Consider the following 25,784-nt stretch of genomic DNA (forward strand, 5'->3'; position numbering starts at 1 on the left):
CTCTTTTCATATTGTGTTTGTAAGTTATGTGTATGTGCACCCCATTTCTATGCCTCAAAACTTGAGTAAATTTCTCGCTTTAGGAAATCGAAAGGAAGACCCAATTTTGTGTTTTTTTTTTTTTTTGTTGAAAAAATTGTGTTGGTTTCGGTAAACAAAAAACCATATTTGGGTGGTATGGGAAACAAGAATGTTTCTGTGGTAAAAGGTGGAAACCCCAGAAAATATAAACCAAACACTAGGGGGTGAAATTAAAGACCCTGAAGATCGAACCAGAGTGGACAAAAAAAACCCGGATCAGAAAAGCCCGGTTTAGAATGGTTGGTCTCTTTTTGATTGAATTGGTCCTATGGTCCCTTTTTCTGACAAGCCCGTGGGTCTCGAACCGGATTGAATTAAATGCTATATATTATCTATACAATCTAGTTAGACATTAATTATTGAAATTTAATTGAAATGCTTAAACTAAGACATTCCAATTGAAGTTTTCATTTTTGAATAATCAATCAAATTAGAATTTATTGTTTATTGAAATTAGTTGCTCTTGTTCTGATTTTTGTCTCGATACATTGTTGAGGGAAAGAAATATTTGCAGAGATTGCTACAATTGTTGGATCATATTCATTTGATCTCTTGCGCCCAATGTTAGTCTCAAACTAATCTCTTGATTGTTGATGTTTGATTAACTAAAGATCAAATTAGGTTGAAACTGAAAAACCGAACGAAAAATCAGTTTGTAAATTGGTGGACTATTTTATTATGTACGTGCTTTTGGTCGGGTTTTATTGCATATAAAAACCAGACAATTATAATAGGTATCTTTCAAATATGTCAAAAAACCGGCCCACCAGGACCGATTTCACCCGTACCGAACACATCCTTCAAATCGACGGTCGGAGATGGCCGGTGACTTCATCTTTGTCTTATCTCTCCCTTTGTCTGGATTTGCGCTTCAAATGCAGGCAAGTTTCGCCTACATCTGGAGTCTAGATTTAGACGAGCCTCGCCTAAATCTGAGTCGAGATCTAGGCGAGGCAGTTTGGTTCTACTAGATGAGGGTTTCAGCAAAGGGGCATCCCTTTCGCAGAAAATAGAAGATAGTAGAAAGTAGGTTTCATATCCGATTTTTGGATCCTGTCCACAAAACAATCCGAAGGGTTCGTTTTGGAAAATCCAAAAACTCAATTCGGGCCAATCAGCACATGTCTTGGTTTGGTTACGGAACCAAATATGTCTGAACGGTTTGACTCGGTTGGAAAACCGATTCTAAGGGTTAAACTTCAAGAACAACATAATTTCGACTCTAAATCATGCTACAATTATACTCGAAACCTGTTGAAAATTAGTTTGTCAAAGAGGGAGAAAAAATAATTAAAAGAAAAAGATTAGATGAAGCATGGAGCTATAGACTTGCCGACTTGGAGTTGAAGCATTATTTAGTCGTGGTCACAGAACTGTTGAAGAAGAAAATATAAGAAGAAGATTAGATGATGAAAAAAAAGAGGAATGACCAGCCTTGAGGAAGAAGAACACGAAGGATTGAAAGCGGGAGGGCAAAATGAGGGTTTGTTTAAATCTCCACCATCCATCATGCCCGTCATATACTTTTTCATATATAATATATAAAAGAAATCAATACATGGTCTGGTTTGGTTTGTTCGGTTATCCATCAAACAAATCCATGCACAAAATCAAACCCCTCGATTATGAACTTTTTAGTGTCCAACCAATTTAGGTAACCCTTGGCTCGGTCCCCAAACCGTCCAAATTTGTTTGGACCAGATTGGTTTGGTCGATTCAAATACTAAATGTCCACCCCTAGTAGAAAGATAGGGAAATAGAGAGAGAAGAGAAAAGAAAGAGAGAGAGAGAGAGAGAGAGAGAGAGTTTGTGAGAGAGAGGAAGAAAGATATTGTATTGGAGGTGTGTCGGAGTTAATGGTGTCGCCAGAGTTGATGGTGGTGGGAAGGGAAGATGGAGGAAGAAGAAAATGAAAAACATTAAAAGGGATAGTAGTTGGAAGAAACAAAATTTTTGTTAATTTCCACCTAAAACTTTGTACCCATGAAAATTCTTTTATTTCCCCGAAGCATCGACCTTCTTTTAACCGTATGTATGTATATATGCAAATCTCACTTGTGTGAATTTATATAAATTTGTACTTATCTATATAATAAGGAAGAAGTGTATCTTTTTTAGAATATACTTTCTTCTTCAGTGGCTAAGATTACACCTCTCAAACTTATCTCCACGGGTTGGGATTATTATCTCAGACTTATCTTCAAAGGTTGAGATATTCTAAACTTATTTTCATTGGATAAGATTACACCTCCCAATTCTACCTGTATAGAACAGAAGATTATAACTAAATTGATTTTGTTTTTGAGGTTTGACGCACTCTACCTTCAATAAGTTGCTTAATAACTCTTTTCATCTGATTCGATGGAGTCTGCTCTTTGCACAATTCAACTTACGAAGTTATGTTATTTTTCTATCTGAATTTGGATTGGTTGAAATTTGTTTTGGTCCCATGTTAAGATTAACATGTTTGTTTTCTAATTTGAATTATTATGTTTAAATTTTATCATGACACTTATACCCTTGTTTATATGTGACGTCTCCCTTTTCTCTCTTTCTCCGTTCACCTTTTCAGCATCATCATTGGCTACAGTAGTTGCCGACCAACATTGTTGGCCACCCTCCCTTAATTCTCTATTGTATCCTCTTTCTCCCTCACTCTTTGGAAACTAGAATTTTGGAGAAGGGTCCAAAGAAACCTTCACTAGAACCAATTCTTCGCCAAGTTCTGCTAAGGGATTCAATTTTATCGAAATCTTTGTAAGGGTTCAATGGTATTAACTCTCGCCAGATATTGCGAGGGTTCAAGGAAAGAACCATGAAAGTGAGATAGTGCAAGAGAAAAAAAAAGTGGGAAAGAAAGTAGGGTCGGTCCAAACACTTGGGAGGCCCAAACAGAGGTAAACATTGAGGTCGTTCATGCTAGAAAGAATATATAAAATTCGTAATAGTATTTATGGAGGACTTAACTCTTTCTTGACCCGCTGCACATGGTCTAAGCTTTAAACCACTAAACTGTAACTCAAATCATGTTAAAAGTTTGTTTAAAACATAATTATTTGAAATCAGACATACAAAAATTTAAAATATGAGACCCAAAGCAGCTGCTTGGGGACCACCCATGGAAGAAATAGAGAACATGAGAGAGAAGAAGGTGGTGGTAAGGTTGGTGCCTTGGTGGTGCCGTTCATGGTGATGGTGAAGTGAAAATGATTAAGATGGAAATGCATATTCCATGTTTTGGAATGGTATACTTGATATTTGTATCATTTCAGTTATTGGGCTTCCAGTTCAAATTTGTTTGGGTTAATTTCGTTTTGGCCTCCAATTTGTGACCAATTCACCGTTTTGGCCCCTACTTGTGTCCAGCAGTTTGTTTTGACTCCAAAGGGCCAAATTTTTTACCAAATTATCTTCAGGGGCCAAAATGGAATTATTTGTGAAAAAATGATAAAGACACAAAAGTCACATCACCTATTTCTTTTTCCTCCACTTCACCTTATCTCTCCTCCATCACACCACCTCCTCTCCACCTTATCTTTCTTCTCTGGCAATTGGTCGTCGACCGGAATAAAAAATTCTGGTCGGCCACCTTTAACCCCAAAAAAAAATTTATCTTATCTCTTCTTCTTCCTTTCTCTCATTTCTCTCTCTAAAACCTCCGGCGAAGGGGTTTCCTTCGCTGAAGGTTTGCTTCAACAGACCTCCGGCGAAGGAAACCCCTTCGCCGAAGGTTTTAGAGAGAGAAATGAGAGAAAGAAAAAAGAGAGAGAAGCAGAGAGAGAAAGGAAGAAGAAGAAGATAAAAAAAATGGAGGTCGTCGAAAAAAATTGCCGGCCTGCGACCTTTCTCCAGTAATTTTTTTCCGGCCATATCCTATGTGGACAGACGTGATGTGGTAACTGTTAGATGAGGTGGACAAAGAAAAAAGAAAAAATAAATTACAGAAATGCCATGGGGGTAGAATTGGGAGGTTGGACAAAATTAGGGGTCAAATAGGAAATTTTTGGGGCCAAAACGAACTGTCGGACACTGGTGAGGGCCAAAACGGCGAGTTGGTCACAAATTGGGGGCCAAAACAGAATTAACCATTTTTTAAAAGTTTTAAACCGATACACCTTTATTCAACCCATTCAACCATACATTTAGGGTTCTATCAACAGAAAAAAAATGATATAAATTTTTTGAAATAGTTTAGTCAATTACATATAAATCCGACTGTCTATTTGTTGGGAATTTGATAAATATAAATGGAGGAGGATTTCTTTGATGATCAGGAAATTAGGCCGGAGGCATGTTTTTTTTTTTTTTTTTGTCGAAAAGACAAATTATCTTTTTGTCATTTTAGGCCCCATATATAGTTCGGAAATAGTCTTGAAGGACAATTCTAAAAACACTCCCATTTCTAATATCGAAATTGCCCTTAGAATCTTAGCTTGCGAAGCTTTGCAAACTGGTTTGACTGGTTTGCAATAAGGTCAGTTTCGTCTTTTTCCTATTATTAGATAATTTACAAACATGTCATAGGGAGCTGAAGCGTATAAAAAGTTGATAAATCTTTTTTAACCAAAACTCAAAGTTTTTAGGGAGTTTTGGTTAAATTTCCCCACAAATTAACACATGTGGTTTAAGTTAAACACAAGGGATAAGAGTAGTACGTACGTACATACCTTAAACCACTGCATCTCTCGCTGAATTAATTTGAATAACTTCACGGATAGAGAATTGAGTTCAGGGGATGTTGTTAACTTCCCAGCATAGTGCAAAATGGTGTTGCCTCCTTCGTCAATTCTTGAAACAATTTTCTCGCCGTCCTTATGAGTTAAGATCATCTTTAAGATGCTTTCGTTCTTCTACTGCAATTTGAATAATTGTTTTCCCCTTTGTTTGACGCCAGACTAGGTTCGGAAATACCTTGGGACAAATTTCTACAACTTCATATGTTGTTGACTTTATTGCCAGCTCCAAGACGCTCGATTTCTTGAAAAATTCGACAGATATTCTTCGTAGCCCATCGCTTTATGAAGGTTACACATAATTTGAAGCATAGATGAGGCTTCTTTCTACTCCAAGTTTTGTTCGTATACTTGTTTGAATCCAGGGACTAGTCAAGAAATAAGTTAAGGGACTAATAGTCATTTTAGACAATCTATTATATTAAAACAGCTCAGTCGGTTATTCAGGGGATAAGTCTGACCATCCATTTTATTATAGAGATTTGGTTGGGATCACATCCGATGGATAATATAAAATCTTTTTATGTATATAGACTAAAAAAGAAGGGTATCTATCTAAATCAGCCAAAATGACAATGAATTGTTTTTGAATTTTCGGTTACAATCTCCTTAAAATAACTATACCTCAGGAATCTTCTCACTCCCGATTGCACATCCACTTTTCCTTTAATATTAGTGATTCGGTTACACTTCTAAGTCAATTCAAAATTCTGGCTCCTATATTTCTTCCATAAATACGGTTCTCCTTCTCTCCTCTTTAAACACACGGTTATCTCTTTCCCCTGCAATTCATTCTCCTCTATTGATTTTGGAATACGATTTACAAATTAAGAGAATTTAATGTTACTTATGTTGTAATTTAAATTTATTTTTCTCCTCTTCTAGGCGTTAGCCAAGAAGGATCTTCCCTGTCCGTAGGACGGAGAGGAAACCTAGTGTATGTTAAATAAGACTAATTTTGTTGCTAATTTAGAAGGACCCAAAATGAATAGCTATTCTGACGAGCCAAAAATACAAACCAAACCTCGAGTCATGTAGGATAGGAATTTGATACCGATTGAAGAGTGTTTTGACCTTCCTAGAAGACTTTCCTCATCTTCTCTGACGCTGCCACTGACGCCGTGTAACAATGACATTCATTTTTTCAATCACTACACACCATGAATAAAATTAGGAGAGAAAGGAATGTGGTCAACCCTTAGCCAACTACTTTCTAACAAAGCTACGTACAGTTATCTTAGAGTGTTACTCAAAATATTGACGGCACAGCTCTCTTGGAGTCTTCTCAAAATATTGATGGCCTAGTTCTTTCCCCTATTTTTATATCATTAAGATTTTAAAGACTAAATTGGTGAAAGTATATGTGGCCAGAGAAATGGGGCATGAAGTTTTGAGTAAGACTTTAAGTGAAACACCAACAACCCTTGGTTGGAGTGGTAAGAGGTATAATCTTCCACTTTAGATGTCAAGGGTTCGAAGCACGCTGAACAATTAAAAAAAAAAAAGGCTTTAAGTGAAACTCTGGGTAAAGAAAGATGTCCCTGTTGACTTAATCGACGAGTTTATATCGAAGTGATTTTAAGAATTACAATTGACTTACACAAACAGATGCGGTGGTGCCACCATTTTAAGTGTCTTCCACTTGGAAATATATGTGGTCTTTGAGCTAAAACTTCCAATGCACATTCACCAGAACTATTCTTTTCAACAACCAACTTTGGAAAATCTTGGATAACTGATGAGCATATATCTAAACACATAATTGTGACATTAATAATCAGTATTAAGATAAACCTTCTTGGTTCCACAATAGAAACCCTTCTTTTCACCACTCATGTGAGCTCAAATGGACCTAAGAAGAAGAAGAAGAAGAATTCAGCTAGGGATTGACTTGGGCTACCACCAAGCCCAAACAGATCCCAACCTCCTCGGGCGAGTTCAACTGCTTAGCTTACACTATGAATAGAACTAGACTCTAGCACTTCTATAAAGTCATTAACCTAGGACAGCATTTCAGAAAGCCAAAAATCTGCAAAGCAAGTATTTTGGGTAATTTTCATTTAGCCCCCTAAATGTGCTAACTTACAATTTTAGACCTCATATTGCCCAACACATCTTTTTGGTCACTTATCTAACCTTTCTATGAAAAGGAAAGAAATTAGAAAGATCAAAGGTTGTGTTTGATATCAGGGAAACAATTCCATGGAAATACAAGAGTTCCATGGAAAGTCTTCCACGGAATTTACTCTGTGGAAATAAAGAGTTCTTTCGTTTGGTAGTCATTTTCTTATTCTGTGGAATTATGAACTCTGTTATTTGGTTGACAACTAAGGATGTAATTTTGGCTATAAAAAATCCAAAATGTCATTTTGACAACTTTGTAAACATGACATTTGGTAAGAAGGACAAAAACGTCATTTGCCTAATGTATAAGTAAAAATTTATTTTGCTAAATTTTATGGTTAAAAATATCATTTTGAACATATATGGAGATAAATATTAGGTTTCAAGTATCCAAATATATTAGAATAGTTTTATTTTGATTTTTGACTTTCCACGGAAACTAATTCCGAAGGGGGAGCAAAGAATTAAAAGTGGACTATTTCATGGAAATAGATTCCTTAGAGAATTAAAGCCATGGAATTACACTTCGTATCAAACGGTGGAAATACCCATTTCCATGGAAATTCTTTTATTTCCATGAAAATGAGAGATATCAAACACACCCAAAGGTATATCTTGTAAAAGAAAACCATAATCAATTTTTTATCCGCAGGGCGAAAAAGGGGTGTTTGATCGTCTGAGTTCTCAGCAAGTTAGTCACATTTGAGGGCCAAATGGGAATTAACCCATTGGCAAAGGATATCATTACTTACCGTAGAAACGGGCATCTATCAAAGAACAAATAAGGTCTGCACCACGAGGACCAGAGTAGGGATTTGGGTCCCCTTCGTCACGTGTAACATTCCAAAGATACTGGACTATCTCCTTTTGTTTTTCTGATTCATGCATAGCAGCCGAGAGGAGAGGTACATGTTTCTGATTGTCACCAATCAGTGTCAAATTAGGGTTCTTATTCACCATTACCATAACAGCTTCAAATTCTTCAGCTGTGGCAGCATAATGAAGTGCAGTTCGACCGTAATTGGTCTCCTTGGCTTCAAGTTATTTTTCTGGCAAGAGTTTCACGAGTTCCTTCACGAGCTCAGTATGCCCATTAACTGTTGCTACACGGACTGGTATGTGTGAGGAAAATGTGAGAGGTGCAGTTATGGCATTCAAATCGTTAAGGAACAAATATCTAGCTTATTTCCAATCACCATTACTAGTTGCTCTATAGAGGAGTGGCAGGTATTCTTGAACATAATAGCCGGTATTCCTTCTATTGTTCCTACTACCATTCCCTTATTCCTTTTGTAGTTCTTACTAGTGGCCGCTAGATTTGAGAAGAGTATGGTGACTTTGATGCACGGTATCATTCGCTCCAGAAGATCTCGAAGTCCAACCACTTGTGACTGAAGAGAGCCCTCACCTAATCCGAGCCATCCGATCCGCATCCCTCTTGTGCGCCACGTGTCGCTGAAAAATCTATGTTGGCTTGATTTTGACTCAAACTTTGACTCGGACTAACTTTTCGGACTCCGATTTGACTTTTGTTTTCGCCTACGGGTTCGTCTTCGACTCTAATTTTCATCCGAGTACCAATAGTGATCGAAATTACCAGAATACCTTCATCACCAAATGATCAAACTACTATTTGATTGTGTCTTTCTCTGATTTTTATCCGTTTTTCGTGCTTAGTTCCTTAGAAGACACCTAAGTAAAAGAAACAAACAATTGATAAAAATAATGTCTCGAAATAGAAAAACATGCTAAAGTTAAAAGAATCATATGAGACATTTTCATGTCTCATCACGCTCTGTGACAACAATAACACCAACATACAAAGTAAGATGACAATCCCTCAAGAAGTCTTCTTATGAAATAAAGAGTGGTCAACATGGCTATGTCATCCCATTAGAAGTAATTATAATACTAAATTTATCAAATCTTGTCCGAGGAGACTGTTTGAGCTCATAGATATATTTCTTCAGATGACACACCAAGTCATTACAGAACTCGAACCAGGAAGTTGGATCATATGCACAGTTCCCATAAGATCTCTATGAATAAAGACATTCATCACCTCAAGTTGATGAAGGGGCCAATCTAAATTTTCCGCTAAAAAAATAAGAATCTGGATGGAGTTCAGCTTAGCCAATAGGGAAAAGGTTTCGACGTAATTAATGCCATAAGTTTGAGTGAACCTTTTTGCCACCAAACGTGCTTTTAAATGACTAACGGTTCCATTTTGGTTATGTTTTAGAGTAAATACCCATCGGCATCCAACGACCTTAGCATCAGTTGGTCGTGAGACAAGCGACCGAGTATGATTCAAATTCAACGCGTCAATTTCCTCCTCCATGGGCTTCTTCCAACCACGGTGCTCAAGAGCCTCTCTGTAACGCCCAGGGAATAATAACCAAGGACAAAGAAATAGAAAATGCACGAAAAGATGGTGAAGCCGTTTGATGTAATCTTTATCGAACTCCAAATAAAAATGGACGACCGAGTACTTATTCGTCGGTTAACCCGACTTGTTTTGTTATAATTAGGAGTGAGCAAAAAATGAAGCAATCGGCCAAACCAAACCAAGTCGAACCGCCGCGATCGGTTTTTTTGGTCAAACTAACCACTGGTTGACTCGGTTCGACCAGAAAACCGAGGAAGCCAAACCAACGACTTGGGTTTCCAGAAACCGGCCGAACCTTAAGGGCTTTATCATAATAAAATATTGTATATAAGGGCATAGAGTTGAAAAAGACTAAAGTTTAGTATTAAGTTCCAAGTTATCCTTGTTCTCTCAGGTTAATAATAATTTAATTAGTTTAAAAGTGTTAAATTGAAAACTAAAAAAAACCTAATAAAGAACAAAAAAAATTTAATCTTTTGCAATGAAATGAATATGATTACTCTAGCATTTTCACTAAATTGTGTTGGTTAAACCAATCAATCGAGCCGAACCAAACCGAGTCAAACAATGTCGGTTGGCTGAATGATCGGCTAAACTTCGACCAACGATTTAGTTAAACGGTCACTTATTGGTTTGGCTTCAGTTCGAGTCAAAACCGAAAAAAAAAACGACCGTTGTTCACCTTAGATATAAAAAACTATATAACAAAACACAATGTTTTGTGCTGATTGGGACAAACCCATAGATAAATCCGGTCGTTCGTTGTGTTTGATCTTAAATCTTGACGGTTAGATCTATTACCTCCTTAAAAAGGACATAATTCGTTTACCCACTCATTATCACTGTTATCCGTTTGATATATCTCAAAATCATGACCGTCTGATTCACTAGCTCCAAATCTCAACCCTATCATGTCTTACCCTCACAAACCACCCATAAAACCTCCTCTAAATGTCCTCTACTAAATGACCATTATATATAATAAATGCCATTAAAATTTTTATATAACTTCTACTTTCTTTAAACAAAAACTGAAAAGTTCAAAAAAGAATATGAGAAATTTGGTCAAACATATGGATAATGGTGACACCTAGCCTTTAGATGTTTAGAGTTAATGGTTATTTAATATACCCTTTACACTTAGAAATACCAAAAGGACGTTCCATGATCTTTCATATTATAAAGCATGATTTTTTATATGATTATGATATGAAACAACTAGCCATCCAATATTTTATCTTCTAATCATAGCCATTAGATTTTTATTATTATCACTATATTATATATACAGGTCGTTAAAATTGAAATAAAGCGTCTCAATGCTACTCATTTTTTTCCCTCTAATTTTTAGTTATGTTTTATTTTTTCATTACCAAATTGTAATTGTCCCTCTTTTTCCTCTTCACCATTAGTATAATTTATTCTCCATCATTACTAAATTGTAACTCCCCTCTTTTACTTCCTCTTCACCATTACAAATTATAATGAGCTAACAAATCATCTCAATTTCTTTCACTGATATCTGTCTCTTGAAGGGACTTATTTATCTCTCAGATATTGCGATATAGAAATACAAATTTACCTATTTTTCTAACACTATTCTCTCTTGCAGGTACACATTTGTCTCTCCCATATTATAACCCACCAAATACCAATTGGTTTGTCCTTATCTGGTTGTTATTCGTATTAGAAAGGGATTCTTGGACGAAGCACTTTCAAAACGATGTATATGTAGTTAAAAATTATATATATATATTTTTATTTTTTATGTGCAGAGGCTTCGTGTTTGTTATGGATTTTAATAGTTATGGTGATTTTGGTATAGATATAAAGCGTTTGGTGAAGTCAATGGAATTGAAGTAGCTTGGAATCAAGACTAGAAAAGGGTGTACTCTGAAGTGTTTTCTTGACATGTCAAAGTGAAGTATGAAAATAGTGTATAAAGAAAATTACAAATCTATTTTATTTCTACAAAATATTTATTATTAGATTTGCAATATGCAAACTGAGTTTTGTTTTCAAATTATACAAGTAACACATACAATCTGAGTTTTTTCTTTTTGTATTTTTGTTTCTTGAGATGTACTTATTAAGAAACTCAAACTATTAATTAGGGTAAATATATGTTCTTTTTTATCATGTTATATGCTTCTCTCTGCAGCCGAGGTGTTCGATAAGTTGAGGTATTCGTTCAGGAAAATAATGAAATGTTTAGTTTTTTTCTAGATTTTGTGACCAACTCTAGATTGCAGGATCTCCGAGATTTTCAATTTCATAATGTATATTACATACTTTTTCAACTCTTTCGGTTAATAACTTTTCAACTTCTTCAATTTTCTCTCATTTTTATTTTGCGAAATGAACGTTAGATTTTATTACAACCGAAAGGGCTAAACAGTTTTTGTTGAAAAGTGTAGATCAAAATCTAAACTTACTTCTTATCATCTATCTAATTTTCATTTGTGATTAGTATTATCTAACTATTAATTTTATAAATTATTCATAAGTTTTTGTAATTTTAGTTTATAGGAGACAAGTTTGCAGAGAGTAGTGAAGTTTTAGTCATCGGAGTATTTAGATTTGAAATATTTTTTATCAAGATATCTCTCTCTCCTTTTCCTTATCCCTATATATATTTCTAAATATTATTTAGATATATCAACATAAATATTTAATTTCATATTTTTTAACTCCATGGGAAAAAGTTAAGGTCATTTTGCTTTTTTTTTCTTACATTTGTTAATATTAGTATTTGCTTTAATTTATTCATTGTCCTAGATAGTATTAATTTCTTTTTATTTTGAATTCGGTAATTTTTATCCACTGAACTTCATCTATTTCGAACTTCATTTTTTATCCATTGAACTTCATTGTCATTTGCTTTCTTTCTTTATTCTTATATTTGTTAATATTAGTATCATATACTACCAATATTAAAAATTCTACAAGTCTGTGATAACTAATGTGAAAATTTTTTTTTCATATGAAATTTGAAGCAAGTGACTGAAGTTATATAACTTTCAACTTAGTTCAATATAGAACTTTGGTTTGCTAAACAAACAGCTATCACACATTTTGATTTTACACTCTATCAGGAGAAATTGAACGAAGTGCGGAGACATGAATAAATAAATAAGACATACCTAATAATATTTGTGTTTGTCTCCGTAAATAGCTTATGAAGTATTTTTGATTGATGAAACTAGACAGAAAATGATGCACAAATCAAGAACTATACGAAATAATTTTAAATTTAGGACTTGAAATAACATACAATCTTCAAACCAAATTAGTTAATATAGTACATTTATCAGAAACAGGGCCAACCCATCATGAATAAATGGAATATAAGAATACCAACATAGTGTACTAGACCTTTGTAGTTGCTATTATATAATGCGCCTGATGCAGGGCCGGCCCAAGTAGTTGGGAGGCCTAAAGCGAAGCAAAATTTGAGGCCCTTTATACACTAACTACAAAAATACAAATTTTTGTATAATAGTATGAAAAGCGTAATTGAAAAATGTCATTCTTAACTTACATACTAAAGAAGGCGTGCATTCGATTTACATATAGCGATGAGCTAAATATATTTCAAAACTATTCTTCTCTAAGATACTAAATTACTAATTATGTGTATATATTTCTATTCTTCTTATCATATCATGTTCAATCGATAACATATAATTAACCCATCAGACTAAAATGGGAGGGAGAGAGGGAGTACTTTGTACTTGTAAATTAGTGTTGAGAACTGTAGAAGAATTGATAGACATTGTAGACGAATTAATAGAGAGTAATAATGCATAAAAAAAACCAAAAATGTAGGAGAGAATTGTAGAAGAACTGTTTTGTTACAAAATGAATTTTTTTTTATAATATTATTTAATTTTGGGCTTGAATTTCTATTATCCCCCAAATCCCAAATTTTGGGTTTGATATAGAATTGTAGAAGAATTGACATAGCAAATCCTTCACTAGGAGAGAGAGAAGATAAGGGGTGTTCCCGAATCCCCACGTGAGTAAGAAAGGGAAGCAGCAGTGGAGAGTGGCAAAAATAAAAATTACTCACAGAGAAATAAAAGTACATTCTTTATTAGGTCTGTGAGTCTGTCTTTATTCGTGGCCATGTAGATTTAGGAAAGAACATGGATTAGGGTTAGATTTGTATCACCTTTTAGAGTGGGCCCCGCAATAAAGGTAACCTTAGGGTGGGGGGGGGGGGGGGGGGGGTTGTGGTTGGGGATTTTGAGGGACACAATGTCCCTCAAAATCTGTGTTATTGGTTGGGGACATTTTAAATGTCTCCAAATGTCTGTGTTATTGATTGGAGACATTTAAAATGTCTCTAAATGTCCGTGTTATTCGTTTGAGACATTTCAAATGTCCTGAAATGTCTGTGGTATTCGTTAGAGACACGAAATTAAGGACATTTCAAGACAAATTGGTTTTGGAGACATGTGAGGACATTTTAGTGTAAATTTGGAGAGTTTTTGGAGAGAAAATGTCTCTCAAAATATGGAAGACACTTGTGGACATTTCATTAAGAAAGATAAAAATAATTATTATTATCAAATTAGATTAAATAATTTATAATAAATAATATATAAAAATATTAATTATTATAATACTTTATTATAGTAATAATGATATTATTACCATTACAATATTATACTATTATTATATTATTATAATATTATCTTATTATTATATTATTATACTATATTATTATTATTTTATTATATGTTACTATATTATTGTATTATTATTATATTATATTATTATTATATTATATTATTACTATATTATATTATTATTATCCTATTATTATTACATTATTTTCTTATATTACTATATTATTGTATTATTATTATTATATTATTGTATTATTATTATTATATTTTATAATATTATCTTATTATTATATTACTATGTTATATTATTATTATTATCTTATTATATGTCTACTCATTGTCGATCAATGTCCACAGATATCTACGAATGTCTATGAAAGTCGAAAAATATATTTTTGAAATAGTGGTACAAATATATTATTTCATATGATTAACGATAATGATAAAATTAAATAAATAAATGGTTACCAATTGTCATCCATGATGAGATAATAATAATAATAATAATAATAATAATAATAATAATAATAATAATAATAATAATAATAATAATAATAATAATATTAATATTAATAATAATAATAATAATAATAATAATAAAGTAACAATAATAATATCCACTACACATTTTGTCCATGGATTCAATATGTTGAAATGTCTCCAAAATATTTTGTCTATAAACCAAATGTCTTGAAATGTCCATAAAGACATTGTGTCCATGAATCAAATGTCTTGAAATATCTATAAAGACATTTTATCTACAGATAAATGTCTCGAAATGTCTACGAGACATTTTGTCCACGAATGTCCTTCTAAATCCCTATCCACTACCCCCCCTTACATTACTCAGTCACAACTGTTACCAAACACAAATGCTAATGAGATCGTTAAATTTTTCTGTTTCTTTATAGGTGCCTTAAGATGTCACAATTTGGGGCCCTCGGCAAAATGAGGCCCAAAGCAGCCGCTTTGGCTGCTTTGGGCCTAGGCCGCCCCTGGCCTGATGAGTTTCGCCGTGCCGGAGGCACGGGCTGTACCTAGTCTATATAATAAAACAGGTTAAAACATGCTGAGTAGGACAAACCAAGAGATAAGTCTGACCGTCCATGCCATATCAGCAGTAATATCAACCATTGAATCTGAATAATCGTGACCTTTGACATAAAAGAAGTAAAACCCTATCTCTCTTCATTTCCCACTCTTACGTTCTCTATCCCTCCATTGAATCTGAAACTTTTCATTTCTTCATTAAAACTCCAACCACACATTGAAATCGTATCCTTATGGATCTGCTATAGTCATGAAGTTCAACAGTTACATTGTTCCTTCTTCTTTGCCTCCATATTCCAACAATTGGATTGGAGCCGTTATCATATTTTGGTTTTTAAATTTGACATGAAGTTCGGCTATAGTCATCGAAGGTTATTCAAGTTTTATTGGTTTCAAATCTCAAGAATATCTCGCCATTCCTGTTGGCTTGTGGAAGGTATTCTTTTTTGTTTGTAATTGTTGTCTAAATTAGGGTTTGTTCATACAATTCTGCAAGGTAAATACTTTGCTTCTTACGATTCTTTTTTGCAAGGTAAATACTTAAATCAATTTGTAGAAAATAAGAAAGGGTAAAAGTGAAACGATTTAAAAAGAGGAGCAACAACAACAAGAGATTAAGGTGCTGTTTGTTTTTGTAGTGTCTGAATCTGAATTGGCTGAATCTGAATTAACTGAATCTGAATTAGCTGAATTATTTTCAAAGTTAGATGTTTGTTTTTTAGATCTGAATCATAAAATCTGAATTATAGTTTGACATTAACAAAAAAAACTAAATTATTTCTCCATGTCTAAGTTAATAAAAGGGAAAAAATCCTAACCAAAAAACCCTAATAAGCCTTCTCCCTCTCTCTCCTCAATCTATCTCCTAGTCTCCTCTACCTCTTCTCCCTCTCTGCAACAAAACCCTAAGCAAAAAACTTAATAAACCTCCTCCATCTCTCATCGATCTCTCTCATCTACCTCTCTTCCCTCTCTGTAACCCTAATGGCCATGAAGAGGTCTATTACGATCTGCACTTTGAGTTCGCTTATATTTCTTGATAACATAATATTTGTCATCTCCCCTTCTTCTTCGTCCTCTCTGCAACTTTTTATAAACCCTAATTTGTGAGTGTTGGTAGTGAAGCTTTATATCTTCTCTTGAAATTGAGGGTTTTCCTTCACTGCCTATTCAAAAAAATTAGTTTGTACTTCTTGGCTTTAGTATAGACGGAGAGATTTGTAGTCCAGTGATGGTGGTTTCTGGTATGGTGGTATAGTGATGGTGATTTGTGGTATGGAAGTGTTGTGGTGGTGGTGGTTTGTAGATTACTGGTGGTGGTTTATGGTCTGGTGATGGTAGTCTGTAGTGGTGGTGATGGTTGTCTATGGTGGTGGTTGTCTACGGTGGTGGTGGTTGTCTATGGTGGTGGTGGTGGTGGTGGTAGTGGTGGCGGTCTGTGGTGGTTATCTGTTGTGACATTGGTGGTGGTGGTGGTGTGTGGTAGTGGGAAAATTTTTCTACTTTGGGGCAATACCGTCATTCAACACTTATTCAGATATGTGGCTTTGTTTCAGACTTGTTTTGAAGTCTGAAAATTATGGCCTCTTTTTCAGCCAATTCAGATGTGGATTAGTTTCAGCTAATTTTTCAGATTGTCTTCATTTTGAAAACAAACATCTGAAATTCAGATTTCAGATCTGAAAACATTAAAAAACAAACAGCACCTAAGACTCAGTCCGTAATATGTAAGTATTGAATAGCATATGCGTTTTTATTTTGAGGTAATCCATGACTCTATTTGTAAAAGCTACTGTTGTTGGTGATAAGGGAATGCTTCTTGAATAACAGTCAATTGCTTCCTTGAACTATTTCTGCTTGAAGTATTCATTCCCTTGCAAGCGATAGTGAGCAAAATTAAAGATAGTAAGTCGATCAGACCTTGATCATAGATCAAAAACTTTGGGTTTCGTTTTCTTTTCAGTGAAGATTTCGAGGACATGTATATACATGGTCGGATTTGCTTGTCATGAGTTTTACATTTTAGATTTTTAGTTTTCGGTAGGCACTTCTTAGAATTGTCAAAATTATGAATGATAGGAGTCTATATTTTACTGTAGATGAGGTCTTAAACCGTCGTTTTTGAAGCTCGAGCTTCAAAATGATGAACGGACATCATATGGCACCATTTATTTTATGAATACCTGGCTATTTCTTGACAATCAACAATGTCTTCTATAACTATTTGCATAAGACCCCAATCGCCTCATTTGTCAACGTCGAAACTCGGTTTAAGTACTGTTTCAACACTGCTCCATAACTATTGTAGAGGGTACCTTGGCAGCTAACTCGTTTTTTAACTGGGTGCCATCTCTTGAGTATATGACTAACGTTCTCCTTCTCCTTTATAGCCAGTTTTTATGTCTCTTTAGCTAATTGAATCAAAGCTTCACTAGCTTCTTCTTCTTCGTCGACCCCAGTGTTCTTGGTTCCATTTAATATCTTTTCATTTGATAATCAAAATGATGGAATCCACATCATCTGCCACCATTTCTTTTGTGAGTACCTTGGCTACTTCTTTACAATCAACAAAGTCTTCTACGAATATTTTGCATAAGAGTCCCATACATATGGTTATTAAATTTAATGGTTGTTAAATTTATACACGAATGCACTCTTTCATGCATGGATGCCTTGGTTTTTAACATAAATATTGATAGACCAAATCTAACTTTGTTTCTTATAATGCATACACTCTGATGTGTCAGATTTTGTACCTTCACGAGTTAGTATAGTATCTGATTGATGGAGAACTATACACGAAAACAAGAATGTTGTCTCTAACTTGCCAGTGCATTAATGAAGGTTGGATGATGCATAAGAAAATAAGTGTAAGAGTAATGGTCCCATCTTCGCAACAACAAGAAGTTCTGAGGGAGATCATTAAGTCTTTTTTTTTTGTGGAAAGAGATCACTAAGTCTTTAGTATTGTCATCAAACCTTTGTAACAATTTATCAATTGATAATGTCACCTACAATGATGTGATAGCGACAAATCCGAAATTGTTGTTTTTTGAAGATGGAATGTTTCACATGTGATGTTAAATCTTATTGTTGAAGACAGATTAAGTGTTATGTTGTTTTCTTATATGATTCAAGAAAATGTCAATTGTGAAATGCTTCGCAACTTAGAGGGCAAAAATTTCTTTCCAGCAAAATTGTTGGGTATTGAATAGATAATTTTATGTTTAATCCAACACATTTCATGCTTAAAGGTGGCTAATGAATAGATAATATTAAGTTAAATCCAACATATTTCATTCTTAAGAGTGTTATTGTAATGCGCACGACAATAGGGTGTTCAATAGAGCTAAATCATGGTTACAAGTCTTCAGGTGTTTTCTCCATTTTTTTGCTTACTGTAGTTGATAGTCTTCAGGTGTTTTCTCCATTTTTCTAAGAGCCCATTATTTCATTTGTAGGCATCATTGATAAGATGAGTACAAAGATTTATCAAGAGATATATGTGTAAATTATATTTCACCTGAAGAGAATGCGGACAAGAAACGGTGTGGATATTGTTATACTCTCGTAATGTAGGTGGATTGATAATCACTATACCTGGATGCTTCTGAAGTACTTGAGTCTTTGGGCTACACTAAAGGTACTGGTAATTCAAGATACCAGCTGATATTACAAAACAAGTTCAATACTTTTTTTTGGAGAAGATAAAATAGTATCATTAATGAAAAAACAATGCAATGGCAGAAGCCTAGATGGCTAACCATCCAATACACAGACAAAAGACAAGAAAATATAGATACATTAGGCTTATAGCCTAGATAAAGCATCCCAATAGCTAAAGTATTGGCTAAAAGGGGTCGACTTGCTCCATAGTTGATTGGTTGCCCAATAGTGAATTAGGCTCTTAGCTTGAATGATGATATTATCCCGTGTAGCTTCTCTGTCACTTTCTATCTCCATAACTCTATAATTACGCTCTAACCATATGACCCATTGCCGGAGGGGTACAAAGATGGAGGAAGGATTTTCTATCTGTTACTTTCTTTGGTTTCCATTCTATCAAGAAGTTGGAGATTGATTGAGTGCTACTGTTTGTATCATGAGAGGGGATTAAAGCTTGCCAAATCTTAGAAGTGAAGGTGCAATTAAGGAATAGGTGATCAGATGATTCACAATTGGACTTGCACAAAGAGCATCTGTTTGGAGTTATAAAGCCTCTTCGAATAATATTGTCCATGGTTAGAGCAGCTTTATGGATGATAGCCCATAGAAGAAAAGAGACTTTCGAAGGAATACCTTTGTTCCAAATCCAACTTGCAACTGGTTGTTGTGAGGATGCAACTTGATATTCTAGCTCTAGATATAAAGATTTGACCGAGAAACCATGGTTCGAAGGGAGCCACTTACGTGAGTCAATCGAGGAATTGAGGGAAGATGAAGCTTCCGTTGTGGACTCAAGGAGAGAAGTAAGGGGATTAATCTCTGATGTTCTAATTGGCCGAGAAAAATGAAGATTCCATGAATCATCGACGAAAGCACCACCCAAATTATCCTCTATAGATGCAAGTTTCTTCTTGGTAGCTCTCCATAGAGTAGGAAATCTAGACTTAAAAGACCCTCTGCCCGTCCAGTCGTCCAACCAAAAGCTAAGCTGACGACCTCTATTGATCTCTAGTTTGGTTTTCTTCATGATAATAGGAGTCAGGGAAGATATTCTTCTCCAAGGGCCAGCATTTTTGGATGTTATTTGGTCGCTTGGGAACCACGGAGCAGCACCTCCCTTATATTTTTCATCAATTATCTTCCTCCAAAAGCTATGAGGTTCTTGTCCATACCTCCAAACCCATTTGCCAATAAGTGCTTTGTTCATCAATGCCAAGTTTTTAATACCAAGTCCACCTGATTTCTTGCTGATGTTGATTTTAGACCAAGCTACCCAGTTATATTTTCTTTTATTTGCAGTTGTTCCCCATAAAAAGTTCCTGATAATACGATCAATCTTCTTACTGATAGAGACTGGCATCAAGAATAACGAGAGATAGTATATCGAAATGGTTGTTAATGTACTTTTGATAAGAACCATTCGCCCTCCTTTAGATAAGTATTTGCATTTCCACGTAGCCAATTTCTTTTGAATTTTATCAATGACCGGATCCCAGAAAGACTTGCATTTAGGAGATTTCCCAAGAGGAAGACCCAAGTAAGAGAAAAGAAGGGTCTCTTGACGACAACGAATAATGCCTTAGGTTGAGTAGGTAAAAGAAGTTTAGCACAGGATAACATCATCAAGTTTGGTATGTCTTATTTTAACACTTTCGGGTGTCTATTTTAATATATTCAATGATCACATCAATAATGTTGTGAAAAACAAATTCGAACTTGAAATAAAGTTAATCAATCAAACTGTTGTTTTTCTCGTGCGGGCGAGATATCTGTCTTTTAATTTTATTCTTTCTTTTCTTTGCCAATTCATTTGATGCCATTTACCTGTTATAGCTTCTTCTTTTATCATTATATATATGATTGTTCTCTCTTCAGTTCAAATATGTTACCCTTATTAAAGTGCGGAATAGATGTCTACTAACTATTTTGGTCAGCTACCCCCATTGGCAAGAAAGTAATATACTCAATACAATTTTCCAGTCTTTTTCAGTCGGGAAGTTTGACTATAAACCTTCTCTCAATTTCTTCCTTTACTTTCATTTTTGAGACTTATCTAATATTGCATTGAATTTCAATGAGGGAATGAGCGTTGGGCCCAAAACTGGGCCCAAAATATAAACCCAGTCCATTACCGGGTAAATATGTAAACCCAGTCCAAAGAGTTAGACACACTGGAAATTAACGTGAACCCCTGGATTTTCTATTAAATTTACGGAAACTGCCACCCACAAATTTACGGAATTGCCACTCTGAAAAATCACGGGATTCTCCACTCCGCTTTTTACTTTCTCTCTCTACTCTTTTACTTTCTCTCTCTAATTCTCTTTCCAGATTTATTTAACTAAATCCTAATTTCTCTCTTAATTTAACCAATTTCTAACAAATTTAGGATTTTTTCTCTCTCTCCAATTCCTATTCTCTCTCCAATCTCAACAACTTCCTCTCTTTTTAAAATTCTCTCTCAAATCTCAACAAATATTTCTCTTTAAATTTCTCTCTCCAATTGGTTCAAAATTCTTTCTTTTTTTTCCCTGATTTGTTTCTTATCTCAAATTTCGAATTTTTCCTGATTGGTTCAAATTTCGAATTTTTCGAGATTGGTTCAAATTTCTATTTTTTCACTCCAACTTTCCATACTTATTAATTCAACCAATTCCTAATTTCTCTCAAATTTTAACCAATTTCTAACTAATTTTGATTTTTCTTGATTATCTAGTAAACACTTTTGTAGTGAGAATTTTCATGTGTACCGGAAATTGTTTAATTTACTGGGAATTTCTCTTGTGTACTAGACACTTTGGTGTTGGAAATTTTCTGGTTTACTTGAAACAGTTTAATTTACTGGGAATTTTCACAGAGAATAGACACTTTTGTGCTAAGAATTTTCTGGTTTACAGGAAACTGTTTAATTTACTGGTAATTTTCTTGTGCACTAGACACTTTTGTACTACGAATTTTCTGGTTTACCGGAAACTGTTTAATTTACTGGAGATTTTCTTGTACTAGACACTTTTGTACTGCGAATTTTATGGTTTACCAGAAACTGTTTAATTTACTAAGAATTTCTTGTGTACTAGACACTTTTGTGCTAGGAATTTTCTGGTTTACCAGAAACTGTTTAATTTACTGGGGATATTCTTGTGTACTAACACTTTTCGAATTTCTCTTTAGATTTTTCCTATTTTTCCTCTCTCTAAATTTTTTTTTTTTTTTTTTCAGATTTTCTCTCCAGAATTTTCTCTCTCCAATCTTACTACTTTCTTTTTCTCAAAAAGATAGAGATGACAAGAATATAAGAGGTGAGAATATAATCGATTTCGAAATATTTATATATAGAGAGAGAAAATTTACATATCTTCTTCCTCTGCTTTTCAAAAAATATTTACAGAATTTTTTTTAGAGAGAGATATTAGAAGTTAATAAAATTTTAGAGAGAGAGAGAGGAAGAAGATAATCAACTTCCTAAGATTAGTTTAGACAGAGAGGGGGAGAATTTTTAGAGAGAGAGGGAGGCTTAATTAATTTAGAGAGATATAGAAGAATAATCAGCAGGATGGTTAATTTTCAAAAATCTAGCGGGAGGCTTAATTTTCGCCAAAACTTTATCCAAAATTTTCAAAATTTGAACGAAATAGGGAAGAATCTTCGGTTTTGAGAAGGTTTTAGAGAGAGAAACAAAATGAAACACAGTATTATGTGGGATTTAGAGATATTTATAAAGATTTTAAAAGATTTGGGGGTTTAATTAACGTCAAATCCAGCCTGGGAATTAAATGCTCCCTCTCCATCACGCTGACAACACGTCAGAAAACAACAGGAAGCAAGAGCGTTTCCATTGGAGGGGCAAAACAGGTATAATTTTTTTGAAAAACAGAAAATTCTTAGCTGTCCCTGACATTTAGACCTAAAACGCATTTCTGTCCGAGCTTGGGCTGAACGTGTATTGATGGGGCAAAAGTTGGACCATTCCCTCATTTTTTCAATTTTAATGTGTGTCAAAACTAGTGGTTGTTTGAGGAAGGGGTTGGACGGACTAGGTCCAAGAAATGAAAGAATCGAGTGTAACTATTAAAAAAGACTAATCCAATCCACCATGATGTGTCTCAAATATAACATCTATGTTATTTAACCAACTCAATAAGGTCTCATCAAGGTTGGCGACAAGCAAAACATCAAACCCATGTTTTGATGGGACCTTTGTACTTGCTGACTTCGTAATGTATCCGGTTAATTTTTCCGTGCCGGATCCGGCACGGGTTATACCTAGTAAATAGATAAGACTGCTTTTGCCAAGTAGAACAGATCTGACCGTCCGTTCTTGCTTCTAATACTTTCTTTGTCGTCCGATTTTATCCCATTTTCGGAATTCATGTATGTATACATACTTACACGTAAAGGGCCCTTATGTCATTTCTTATAATCTCTTAATTCCAGTCTCTTTACCGAAACTACTGCCTAGGGTTTTTCCATTGGTCATTTCATTTCAATGCGTCTCTCTACATCTTCCCGTATTTTCATATGCCCCTACCATTTCTCTCTTCCTCTAGTCTAGGGTTATTCACTTCCATACTTTAACATCTTCTATGCGACTATGAAAGCCGGCACAATGAACGGCTCCAGGAAAAACGGCGGTAGAATGAAGGGCGAAAAGTTAAACAAGAGATGCAAAATGACTTTGAAACAAGAGACTACTCACCTAATCAACATAGGTAGTCTTGACTTATAAGTTTCTTCATTATTTTGTTGTATCTATATTCAAGAAAAAACTTACAGTTTGTCTTTGTTGTGTGTGTACAGATAACCTTGATGATTATCTCCTTACAGAAATCCTTATAAGGCTACCTTCAGAAACCCTACTTGACTTCAAAATTATCAACAAAAGATGGTACTCTTTGATCTCTGATCCTTCATTTGTGAACAAGCATACTGGACTCCAAACTGAACGAAATGTTTTTACATTTTTTACCAAACATTTCAATCAAGATGCTACTCATATTTTTGACCATAATCACAGGTTTTATGGAACTATTGGTCAACTGTCTTTCGATCACTCTTCATTAAACTTTACTGAAAACCCCTTATTGTTAGTTAAAAAGTCTGAGAAAATTGAAGTAAACATTGTAGCTAGTTGTCATGGCCTTCTTTTGACTCTTCTCCGAAATGGGGGACGTGTTTTAAAAATCTGCATTTTCAATCCTTTAACTAAGAAGAAACGGATTATTAATCCGTTCAACAACAGAGATATAATTAAGAGTTATGGGTTTGCATTTGGGGCAAAGTCCTCCTCCGCCCCACCAGGTGGTAACTACTACTACAACCACTACAATGTGGTTTGCTTGGTTGCAACGGAGACAGCCTTAGTGTTCAAAATTTTCTCTCCCGAGACTGGCAAGTGGAGAGATTCAAATGAGACTACGATAATAAAGTATCGCGAGGGCTTATTGGTCCAACGCTCGGATGCTCAGATGCCTGTTTGCCATCGAGGGGTTGTTTATTGGCCAATTGGTTTACATGGATATATTATTGCATTCAATGTGGTTAAAGAAGAGAGTAGGGTATTTCAAATACCAGAGAGTGTAGTTAACCGTGCAACTGCACATGTTATTAAGACAGGAAGGGCGTGGCGTGGTTGTGGTTGGCTTGGAGTTGTAGAAAATGAACTTAATTATGTAGTGGTTAACCCAAAATTTGAAATAGAATTCTGGGTACTCCATAATTATGAGTGGAAACTTAAGAGAAAGGAAGTCAAGAAACACAAGGTGAATTTACCTACTTCAATCATATTATGTGATGGTGAGAGACTGTTTTTTCAAGCCAAAACTCGGATGGTAAATCGTGTGCTGGAACATAGAAGCTATGTTTACAATATACGAACGGGTGTTTCACGAATATCTGCCTTTAAATGGGGTAGTTGGTTTCCTTGTGTAAGCACTCTTGCTGAGGTTTGAGGTAGCACCCAAATTTCATTGGTGTGAAATTTGGAAACCCTGACTAGGTAAGTTATGTTTCAAACTTCATTTCTCCCTATATCTAATTATTTGTGTTTGTCAAAAATGCTTTTAAGTTTTAAAATGTGGATGTAGTCTCTTTATGTTTCAAGATGTATGAATATGAAGGTCTTAGTACTCTCAAGTCTATGAGTTTTTCAAGCTTCCAAACAAAATCGAACAAAAACACCAAAACTCCTGTAACTCTCTAAGCAATTTTGACAAATGTGTTCAAGTTGCCTTCTTGATATATATGAAAATCAGATAATCAATGCAAACCGAATATGCGAGACATGCAAACCCATATTGTAAAAAGAAAACCGAGTTTGCAATATCTACAAATCTAGTTTTTTTTGTTAAGAAATGGAAAAAAAAATTCTCGTTTTTTCTGATTCTTTTACAAGGTACTAACAGTGGATCTTGTTAGAACGATAATGAAAATCTTGTTAGAAAATTGTAATATATACCGGGTAGAGTTGGGTGGACTGATCACAGTAGAAGAGGAGTCCTCCATAATCTCTTGTTGGTTATTGTCTTCATTTACCTGCTTATGTTTTTCACTTAAGATATGTTGAAGAGAATTGTTAGGACCCGGTTGATGATGAGTACCAGCTGCTCCAGCAGCTACTAGTAATGGTGAAATTAGGGTGGTTAATGTCTCGAGTTGATTTTGCGTTTTTGCTTATGATTAGGCAACCTTATGAAACATTGTTTCAAAAGATTCACTGTTATCAATCTCCATTTCTGAGGACAATAACTCTAGAGAGAATTAGAAAGGAAGAGGATGTGTACTATCTAGTCTGTATATATATAAATTGAGAGAAATGAATGTTGAGAAAAATAACCACTCCTTATAGGTGATCAGTCTACTTAGAGTTTTTCTCTAATGCGGAAAACCAGGATCTTGGATGAAATGGTGAATAAATCGAACATAACCACGAAGCAAATAAAGAATAATAACACACATGATTTATAGAGGTTCGGAGCAAGTCCTACGTCCTCTTTCAGCCGCACCAAGCAAATCCACTATGAATATGAAGTTACAACTTACCCGAGTTACCGTACACAAAGTCTAGTGTATCCCCGATTACAATATCTTATCACTACAACTCTCACCCTC

At 34.7% G+C, this 25,784-nt stretch overlaps 2 protein-coding genes across 3 annotated transcripts; one reads left to right on the forward strand and one right to left on the reverse strand.

The window, feature by feature from the left end:
- Positions 1-4,747: 4,747 nt before the first annotated feature.
- Positions 4,748-25,471, reverse strand: LOC147543574 (uncharacterized). Its single transcript, XM_086674123.1, has 5 exons — positions 25,132-25,471; positions 7,691-8,225; positions 6,415-6,564; positions 5,839-5,965; positions 4,748-5,182 (listed from the first exon to the last, which is right to left on the reverse strand). Exons 2-4 carry the CDS (start codon positions 7,902-7,904, stop codon positions 5,907-5,909), a joined length of 423 nt encoding a protein of 140 aa, XP_086530249.1. The 5' UTR covers positions 7,905-8,225; positions 25,132-25,471; the 3' UTR covers positions 4,748-5,182; positions 5,839-5,906.
- On the forward strand, positions 22,847-24,778 carry LOC147543575 (putative F-box protein At3g24580). 2 transcript variants are annotated; one of them, XM_086637020.1, is made up of 3 exons: positions 22,847-23,386; positions 23,475-23,562; positions 23,692-24,778. In XM_086637020.1, the coding sequence occupies exons 1-3, from the start codon at positions 23,269-23,271 to the stop codon at positions 24,623-24,625; spliced, it is 1,140 nt and encodes a 379-aa protein (XP_086493146.1). In that variant the 5' UTR covers positions 22,847-23,268; the 3' UTR covers positions 24,626-24,778. The 2 variants fall into 2 exon arrangements, with proteins under 2 accessions (XP_086493146.1, XP_086493145.1); XM_086637019.1 differs by having other exon boundaries at positions 23,122-23,386; positions 23,475-24,778.
- Positions 25,472-25,784: the final 313 nt, after the last annotated feature.

Source organism: Eschscholzia californica, unplaced genomic scaffold (genome assembly GCF_041429995.1).
Source record: "Eschscholzia californica isolate CP2 unplaced genomic scaffold, dmEscCali1.0.p SCAF_4, whole genome shotgun sequence".
NCBI lineage: Eukaryota > Viridiplantae > Streptophyta > Magnoliopsida > Ranunculales > Papaveraceae > Eschscholzia > Eschscholzia californica.